The sequence below is a fragment of the Nanorana parkeri genome, unplaced genomic scaffold (genome assembly GCF_000935625.1).
Source record: "Nanorana parkeri isolate BGI_ZX_2015 unplaced genomic scaffold, ASM93562v1 scaffold85, whole genome shotgun sequence".
NCBI classification, from domain to species: domain Eukaryota; kingdom Metazoa; phylum Chordata; class Amphibia; order Anura; family Dicroglossidae; genus Nanorana; species Nanorana parkeri.
Window position 1 is genome coordinate 1,596,753 of NW_017306353.1, and position 10,207 is coordinate 1,606,959.

Below are 10,207 nucleotides of genomic sequence, written 5' to 3' on the forward strand. Positions count from 1 at the left end.
GTTGTTCCTACTCTTGGTGCTATCATCCAGAAATATCATCCTTTTCTCAGTAAAATATACATACCGACCTATTTACATACGGATCGAAGTTGCAAAAAGCATATCATTTTTTGCAGTTTTCTTTCTCTTAGGCCTCAATCACACTGATAAGAGCCGGCCGTACAGATCCGTGCTGTGTGCACGGCCTTATCGGGTCACTCCCGGGAAGGACGGGTGCTGCATGTGATTGTACGCAGCAACATGTTCTTTTCTATGGGAGTACACGGCCGTATGCTCACTCGAACTGCACATCCGTGCGGGTGTCTGTGATCAAGCTGTTGTACGTCCGAGCACGGACACCTGCATGGATGTGCAAGTCGGGTGAGCATACGGCCGTGTAATCTCCCATAGAGAAGAACAGGATGCTGCGTACAATCACATGCAGCATCTGTCCTTCCCGAACATCTGAACATTTCTTGGGCGGCCGCAAAGGATCTTGGGGCGGGCTCATGCACAATTCAGATGTTCGGCTGGGAGATGAGGAGAGACATAAGGTAAGTCTATGGAGCAGTGTGCACCCGCACAGACACCGTGGGACATCAGAGGAGAGGAGGACAGAGGAGTCAGCGCTAGATCGGAGACCCTCACCCAGCGCTGGAGGGACAGCTGAAAACTACACAAACGCTGGGTTCACACCTGAGCGTTTTTTTAATGCTGTTTTTTTTTGCGTTTTTTCGTTCAGTGAAACGCGCGTATGATTTTTTTTCCTTTATTTTCTCTATTCTTGAATTTTTTTTTAAAGTTTCACTTTTAAACTTCCCGCCAGCTCCGCCCCCCTGCGATGCGGGCGCTCGTAAGAGACGGAACCCGGAAGTCGGCAGCCGACGAAGACACAGCGGGGATCGCGGACAAGGTAAGACCTGTACGCTGTATTCCCGAGTGTGACTCGGGGTTACCGCTTTGTTAACCCCGATCCACTCTCGGGAATACCAATGGCAACGCGTGGCAAAACGCCCCAAAGAAGCTCCTGTACTTCTTTGGGCGTAGGGTGTTTTGCAGCGCGATTGATGGCTCTAGAATTGTTACTTGCACTGCGACATTTGCGGTGATATGTAATATGTGTGGTGTAATCGTTGTTTTCACGCGTAGGCGCACCTGCAACATGTTTGCGTTGTATGTGTGTGTGGGGGCGGGGGACATTATTTTTTTTTTTTATGTGACTTTAATTTTAAACATGATTTTTTTTTTTTTACACCTAACTTTATTGCTATCACATAGGCAACCAACAAGCCCCCTATGTGATAGCAAAGAGGATGGGCCAGGTCCTCATTATGGAGACATCAGGGGTCTATAAGACCCCCTACTATCATCTATAGACCCTAAAGAAGCTGATGAAGTAGAGATCTGCTTCATCAGCTTCTTCTCCAGCTACAGCAGCTGGAGAAATGGCAGGCTAAAGTCGGAAGTGATGTAGTACACATCACTTCCTCATTCAGTGATCAGAGGGGAGATCATTTGCTGGAAGTGTGCTGATCTGCCTCCGATCTCAGTGTAGAGACCCGCTTTGCTGGTCCCAGACTAGCCCGAAGCAGAGGTGAAAGGGGGGGGGTGGCACACTTCCACGCACCATACAAGCGACCAGGCGGCTCTATTGCCGCCCGATCGCTTGCATGTAACAGCCATTCCCGGCTGTAAACAATAATTGTTTCCTGCTAATGCCCATTGGGGCCATATATGTATGGCGACCCACTAAAAGGTAGTTTCCATCTGGCCGTTTAATCACAATAGCTGGACAGCAAAGTATTTAAATTAAGACTTACAATATTTAATACTGTCCTTAAATTACACGTCATGAGATAAAATACACAAGGCTTCATTCACAAAGCCTACTTACCAGTATAAGGATAATTATTTTTAAAAAAGTGAGATATTTTCATCTAAGTCTAATGAGATTTACAAATAACAGTCACATGGCTAAAATAAAGATTCTTCACCTTGTGTTAAATCTTTGTAAATGAACCCCAAAGGAAACTATTGCTAACCTCCTCCTAAAAATGTGGTTAAGCATTCTGTCATGCTAATCATCTGGTTTCACTACTTTTTATGTAATAAATATGCAGGATCAGGAGTTTTGTCTTCACTCTGACCTCCCTTGCTGCACAGATGTCTCTGGTAATTCATAAGATACTGACCACCAGGCAGCTATATTTTCAGGAGCAGGTCAGCAGCAGTAGCTTATGTAGTTTATGGAGGCTTTTTTTTTATATATTACTCATATTCAATCAGGTGACATTGCTAAGTTTTGGAAGTGTGCTTGTGTAAGGGAGGGTGCTGCATCAGGGGAGGTGACCATACATTTTAACCTTGTTTTGACTATAAATGAGTAAATATTATGTTGCATCAGTGATGGAACAATCATAGTTTATCTAATATTTATGCAAAAAAAGTTACAAGCTTTACACATGCTTTGTGTGCATATTAACCCTTTCAGCTCTGTCCACAACAAATGCATAGCCATATTCTTATGTTATTTCCCATGTTTTCTGATATATCTAGGGTATCATATAGCTGGAATTAGCCTCGAGGGTACAAATGCTACCAGGCCCAAGAGGTCCAAGATAACAGCAGAAGTGCAACTGTTATAAAAACAAAGTGTAATTTTGCATACACTTAAGTCAAATGACTTGTGCCTGTTTGAACTGGACAGAGGCCGCTGCTTACATGCAGATGGCAGCGGTTCTCTCTGCAGTATGCATTGAGGATAAGACTTTCCCGGCCTCATTCTCAATGTATATTGCAGAAGACCAGCCTCCTGGCTTCCTGATTGGCCTGGAAGCCGGCTCTATGCTGATTGGCTGGGAAGCCAGCTTCCTGGCCAATCAGCATCAAGCTGGCCAAACAGCTGGCTCAATGCGGATTGGCTGGGAAGTCGGCTTCCCGGCCAATCATCATCAAGGCGACCAAACAGCATGGAGCCAGCTTCCTGGCCAATCAAGAAGCCATGTGGCGCGTAATGACACGCTGCCTGGCTTCCCGATTGCCTAGGAACCCGGCTCCATGCGAGCGGAAGTACTGGTATCGGTACTCCGTATCTGCGAGTATCGACATATAAATATCGGTACTTGATATCGAAAAACCGGTATCGGTGCATCCCTAGTTATAAGGCTCAATTTATCTCACCTATGCACTTTGATCCCTCCACCTAATATTAGTCTCCACTTTCAAAATGCACAGGAAATGACCCTAAATCATCTTCTATCTTTTACAGAAATGTCAATGATTGGGCAAGACATGTTTCCTGGCAGTGAAAACAGTATGAAGGGTAGATTTTAATGAAAGCTGATATGGCAGGGGAGCAGATGTGGAATGAAGTGTTCCATGACTTTTCATGTTATGTAAGCAAGCTCACTGAACACTGTCATTAGGGAACCATTGTCTGCATAAGTAAGAATTTACTGTTCCTGCCACTGATGAGTAAATAGGATACATCTTGCTGGCACTATTTAACTGAGAGCAGGATATATATAAACAAAAAGGATTAAACTTTTGATGTTATTGGGATTGTGTGCAACAACATATTTGATTGGGTTTAGATACATTAAAAGGACTCATGTGATGAACTCCTGTGTACCATGACATGACAAGTAAGCTCACTGATCACTGTGATCAGGGAAAGATTGTCAGCATAAGTCAGAATTTAGTGTTCCTGCTATTGATGAGTAAACAGTGATCAGCAAAGCCTGCTTTATTTGGGACAGCATAGAGCTCACCTTCAGCATGTACAATGTCTCCATCAGGCTTCCATACTCTGCCGGGTTGTCCTTGTGGAGGTAATTGTATTCCTGCCAGGGGTTTTTGCTGCTCTTGCGCTCTGTCCTGCTTGAATCCTGCATGCCGGTAAGACTGCGAGGGCTGTAAGATTCAGATAGGTGTTTTCCGGCTGTGGACAGGATCCTAGAACACATAAATGGTACAGGAGTTTTTCAAATGAGAAAATAAAAATCTGTTTAGCATCAAGAGGTGGTGTAAAATATTCATAAGAAGTGTTGGTAGAAGATTGAGAGATAAATCACATAACAGTTCTTTATACCTATTTCGGGCTGCAGCTAACTATTATTTTCATAATCGATTAGTTGCCCGATTATTTTTTCAACTACGGTAGTCGTTTGGTTGCATTAAAAATCAATCTCTCACTCTCTTTCTCTCTCGCCAACTATTATCATAATCGATTATTATCGGTTAGTTGTTGCAGCCCTATACCTATTAAAATAGAACAAAACACAAAAGAGCACTTCATTTTGCAGAGCTCTGTATGAAAAATAGGATTGCGTGATTTTTTGTTACACAAAAATAGGATTTTTGTACTCGTCAAAATCCTTTGAAGATAATTAAGCAACCTAGGGTTATACTGCCATCTACAGGAAAAATAGATACTAAAAACATAACAGAGTGAAGTAAAGCCCTCTTAAGGCTATGGGAAGGGATTTCCCCAGGTTTGGGACTTTTTCCAACAAGTCGGTGAGACACCTTTATGTTTTGTTATTTGTGCCGAAGATTTGGACTTTTACTGTGAGTTTGCTGAAGATAAGTGTACATTTGTGTTTACCTTTTTTGGCTGCCCTGCGAGAGCAAAAAATAAAGTTTTTGTTTTTATGCGAAACTCTCTGTGCGAGTGTTTTGTGAGCTCCACCAACATCACAATACAAATAGGACAAGTGCACAATGCACTGGTAGAAAAGCACTAGAACATCAAGACTGCTCAAACACTTGAGACAATATTGACTAAACAAAACCACATTGAGGAACATGTAGAATAGCACTAGAATGTCAAGACTGTTCACAATACTTGAGAAAATATTGACTAAACAAAACTGCATTGTAGCACATGTAGAATAGCACTAGAACGTCACGAGTGTTCAAAAATACTCAAGCAACCATTAACCTAAAAAATGAATTGTGCCTTATGGAACGTGTACAAATGGAAAAAATTGATATAATCAAATAGATTGTGCATCGGTAAAGATTGCAAGTGGGAGACAGATCATTATCCAACTGTTGTGAAGATACAAGTACTGGTAATTTAGCTGAAAAAACATGTGGTCTATACCATAGCTGTAGAAGATCTTAATGGTCTATTTTGGGCAGAAAAATAGGGAATTGCTTAAAAACGTAAAAATGGAAAGGGTCTCCATATTTCCTAAATGGCAGATGAGTTGAGGGCCTACATTGCAAAATATGGTACAAGGGACAAGGCACCAATCATTATCAAACTGTTGAGAAAATTCCAGAACTGGTAATTTAGCAGACTACACATGTGAACAATACCATAGCTGAAGAAGATCTTTATGATCCATTTAGTTTAGCAAAAAATAGGGAACCATAATTTCAGTCTGTACACATTTATAACCCCTGGGTGTAAAGCCCCTGTAAAGATTATTTCTCTAAGGTTAAGTAATACGATCTTGAAAGTTTTAGCTCGGAAGTACAAGGAACAAAGAAGCACACGTTAACTCATACTGCTATGGTGTTTATTTAGATCTATGTTCCACCTGACACTGGGTGTAAGGTAATGCTTGGTTCCCAATAAACACATAGAAGCACAATTTCACATGTACACCTCTTCTTCTTTTGTTTTTGGGTCATGGCTGTGGTAGGTCTGCTGTGTTCAACACGTACGCAGCACCAATTGTGAAGGCCTTGCGACTTACTGCATATAGCTTAGGATTGAGCTCATGAATGCTTTGCTTACCGACTTGCCAGCTGTTGTTCAAAGTCACCACATTGTCTTAACAGCTCTCCACAGGTAGCTATGATCCTGTAGAGGAAACACAGGGCAGCAATCAGAACCAAGAAAATACAATGAAAAAAAGACACCAAGCATTTGCCTTGCATTTTTTTTTCTTAAAATGTAAACGTTTATAGAGTAACTAAAGGCAAAGCTTTTTTGCCTTCAGTTATTGAGTCCTGAGGGATTAGAAACACCATACATACATATCAGGGTTTTATTGTCTGTGTCCCTGTTGGGGAGATTCATTCTCTCTAGTTGTCCTAATCATCAATGTCACCGGGAACAGAGTGGGGGAAAAGTTGCCACCAGAACAGGAATAGGGGCACTTGTTCCCATGAGAAAAAAAGAATTTTCTTAACATTGGAAAGCTATCATCTCACTTCCAAAAAAGAATACAGGACAGGAAGTGAAGGGAAATCTCCCTAAGATGGCAACAAAACCCCAAAAAGACGGATAGCAGTTTTAAGCATCTCCCATTCTATCCAAAATAATAACAAAAAAAGAAATATGGCTTTAGATTATTTATATCCTAATTTTAGTTGGATGTGAAATGTCAAATGTTGGGCAGAACATTATGTGAATAAAGGACATTGCACACTGTACACTAACATTTACTATGCTCTACTATTTGAAAGATAAAAGTAGAGAACAATTGTTCTAGTTTTACTTTAAGTGACACTAAACTCAGGAGGTAAAGGTCAAAAATGCATTTAAATACCTTACCTATTAATACAAATGTATCTTATTTGTGTAGCGCTGAGCTGTAGATCCTCATGATCCCTGTGGGTTGTAAAGTAGCCATTGCTCCAAGCTCACTCCCATGATAGACTATAACTTCAGTACAAATTAGCAAACTAACAGGGTTATTCACAAAAGGGTGAAAAGTTTGGGAAAGGCAGAAGTCAATGATCTAGGCCAAAATAGCTGATTTGGAGAACTGTTCCAATTCAGCTCACTTTCTAGTTTAGCTATGTTGTCCTAGATTGTTCACTTCTCCTGCCTTCCCCAAACTCTTCACTTTTTTGTGAATAACCCTGCAAATATGAGATTGTAGTCCATGCTGGACCCGTGATGGGAGAGAGCTTGGAGCAGTGGCTACTTTACAACACACACAGGGACCATGGGAAACAAAAGTAGCCACCTTCCAGAAGGAAGGACAGTGTCAGCACCAATTCAGAGATGATTTGAGGATCTACAGGCGAGTGATACACAAATAAGATACATTTTTGTCATTAGAGTACTTGAATGCATTTTAAAAATTTAGCTCCTGAGTTTAGTGTCGCTTTAAAGGGGAGATCACATTGGTTTACGTGCTTCTTTCTTCTTACAAACGTTTTACTGAAGTCAGATTGATCTGCATCTGGAAGTAGGTTATCAAAGTAATCCTTGTGAAATCACTTGTGCAACTGCTCAGAACAGTGTCAGAAAAAGTATGTGTGTTTTGGATAGTAATGAAAGATGCACCGAAATTGAATTTTTAAACAGAAACCGAAAATAACAAATTTGTCAGGCTGAATCCAAAAATGACTTTTTAAAATAATTATTTTTTTTATTTAGTGTATTTATTATTTTTTTAACTTTACAGTCAGGGGCTCTGGGGAAATATCAGGAGTCTAAACCCCTGATATTTCCCCATCTCCTACCTAAATCTCTTTTTCTGCTGCCCCTGTTATGAATAAAGAGGAAGCCTCTATACTGAGTGCTCCTGTCCATTCATAAACTGTGGCGATAGTATGAGTTACTATGTCCACAATCATGAATGAACAGGAAGTGATGTAGAGCACTTTCTGTTCATTCATCACTGGGGACACAGTAAGCATACTATGTACCCAAGTTATTTACAAACACTCAGCGATCAGCTGATCGCCGAGTGCTCGTAAGCCGCTTTCCATCTGACTAGCCTGTCACCGGAGCTGAGCAGGGGGGTGCGGGAGTAGAACTCGGCCGCAAATGACAGCACTTTCTGCCCTGCACGCCCCCTTCGGCATCCTGAGCTGTCTCCTCCCTGCTCGGTCTCCTGAAACCTTCTCTCCTCCCCGCTGGGCACTGCTCTGTGTCCCCTCAGATCCCAGCTGCCTCTGCCGACACAGGCAAGGGACAGCAGCGGGCATCGGAGGGGACACAGGCCGGCGCCCAGCGGGGAGTAGAGAAGCTAGAGATTGCGCTGAATTTTCAGCCGAAAATAAAGGAGATGAGAAGGAAGAGGAGAAGCATGATGGGGCAAGAAAATGCGAGAGGAGAAGGAAGAGAAGAGGCAATAGAAGAGGAGATGAGATATGACAGGAGAGAATAAGAGATATGAGAGAATAGGAAAAAATTTATAAGGGGAGAGGAGATACAAGAGAATGAGATGAGATACAAAACGAAAGGAGGTATGTAATAAGAAAAAAGGAGAAGAGACAAGAGGTGATATGATAGTTGAGGAGGTAAGATAGGAGAGGTGATATGAAAGATGAGATACAGAGAGGATAGGAAATGCGAGAGGAAAAATGTTCTAAGAGGAGATACCAAAGAGAAGGAAAGGAGATGCAAAAAGGAGAGGAGAGGAGGTATGAGAGGATAGGTGATGGAAAAAAAAAAAGAAGAGACGAGGAGAGGCGATATGAGTGTTGGGTAGATATGATACAAGAGTGGAAGTCACATGAGAGAAGAAGATTAGAAGAGAAAAGAGTAGAGGAGAGGTGATATAAGAAGTGAGATCGGATACGAGAGGAGAATAAGAAGTAAAAGGAAGGTCAGCCTTCTATCTGCAACTAGAGGCCAAAACAGAAATGAGTTACTCATATGCTTCCTTTCCATGATTGGCCGTTTACTCACAGCATTATTTTCACACTCATTGTTTTTAAATGTGACAACACAATCCAGAAAGAATTTAATCTTACCACTATATACCCTACAAAAAGGTACACACAAGCCTCTATTCCAGGAACATTACCTGACTGAGTTTTGGAAGGCCGCCCAGTCTTCCAGGAATAGGGAATCAGAGGGTAAATTGTCCAGTTTGTACTTCTTCCTTATTGACTGTAGTGTATTTGTAAAATCTGACACATATCTGGGAAACAGAGAACACAACAAATGAAAGGTGCTGGAGCGAAACCATGACGCGACACTTCTCACACACCTGTATGTCAAGCGGCACCAAAAGCAGCCAGGTTGCCAGCAATGTAAGCAAAGCTGGGTTTTGCCTTTGTTTAATAATAGATATGCCAGTAAATGCTGCTAATGATATCCACAAACTTTCCCCCAATAAATTAACCGCACCTGATTTATTCTGGCACAACAGCCATCCTGTAAAGGAGCCAAATGCTACAATGTCTGGGACAAAGTGCTGATGCAACGGACATTGCATATGTGAACATTTTATTTAAATCTTATATAGGGTTTAACATTATAAACTGCTTTCAAAAGACATGTTTAATATTTTTTTAATCTGAAGCTTTTATTAAAAACACCCGATGATACTGGCATGAAGGTCCTTATTCATTTTTTTATTTTTATGCCTGCAATTTCCACTGAAAAAAACTTCTGCACAAGTACATCTAAAAGAAAATGTTTTTCTTAAAATGGTTAATTCTCTCAGTTTAAACATTTGATATATTTTCTATTGTGGATAAAATATGGGTTCATGAGATTTGCAAAGGGTAATGGATCCTAAAAATGAAGACTAAATGGTCAGTTCACCCAAAATGTAGAGTTTGGTTAGAAAGTACAGCTTGGTATGCTCTTGGGTGCCCAAGTGATATATCCTTAACAGAATTCCTTTCCCACTTCACCTAAGAGTTTTGGGTGTTCCCACCCGCTGAGTATCCCAGACGTTCGCATGCCTACTCAGCCTCTCAGATGTGCAGACCCTGGAGCATAAGTGTAGATATCTCACCAATACAGTCACTAAGAGCTATAAGAAAACGTCAGGTGACTTAACTTTATATTATCTTTCATACACTATTTAAGGTAAATTGAGTAAAGTCTCTGGATTTAGCATGGCTCCAAAGATTACAACAGGTTACATAATGATTTCACTATACCTCAGACCTACCCAATGGCTAACACGGTCCTACTGAGCCAGGTCCTAAATCTCTATTCTGCCTACTTTTAGGAAACAGCATTCCACAATTACACCACACTAATTTTTGCATTGGTCATCTGAATGTAGTATTTAAAAGAGAACGATGGGCTATCCTTTTTATCTCATAGTTCTCTTAAGGGTCATGGGAGGACATATATTAACGTCCTCCCGTGACCCAAAATTCAGTATATAGTGAGCTATAGGTCGCTATATATTGAGAGCGGCGCAGCCGGGACGGATCCTGACATTACTGTCGAGATCCACCCAGCTGGCTGATTGACAGCGGGCTCTGCTTTTCTAGAGGCAGAGCCAGCTGTGCCCACACCCTCCCCTGTCCGTTCCTCCAGTCAGTGCTAGAGGATCGGAGTGAGGAG

General features: G+C 41.5%; 1 protein-coding gene across 1 annotated transcript in view; it reads right to left on the minus strand.

Annotated features, from left to right (window-relative positions):
- Nucleotides 1–10,207, minus strand: part of COG7 (component of oligomeric golgi complex 7) — a 58,945-nt gene that overhangs the window by 17,224 nt on the left and 31,514 nt on the right. The window contains exons 11-13 of the mRNA XM_018552338.1: nt 8,703–8,819; nt 5,729–5,794; nt 3,750–3,933 (exon numbers count right to left, since the gene is read on the minus strand). Of these exons, the coding sequence (XP_018407840.1) occupies nt 3,750–3,933; nt 5,729–5,794; nt 8,703–8,819 (367 nt within the window). The remainder of the gene's footprint in view (nt 1–3,749; nt 3,934–5,728; nt 5,795–8,702; nt 8,820–10,207) is intronic.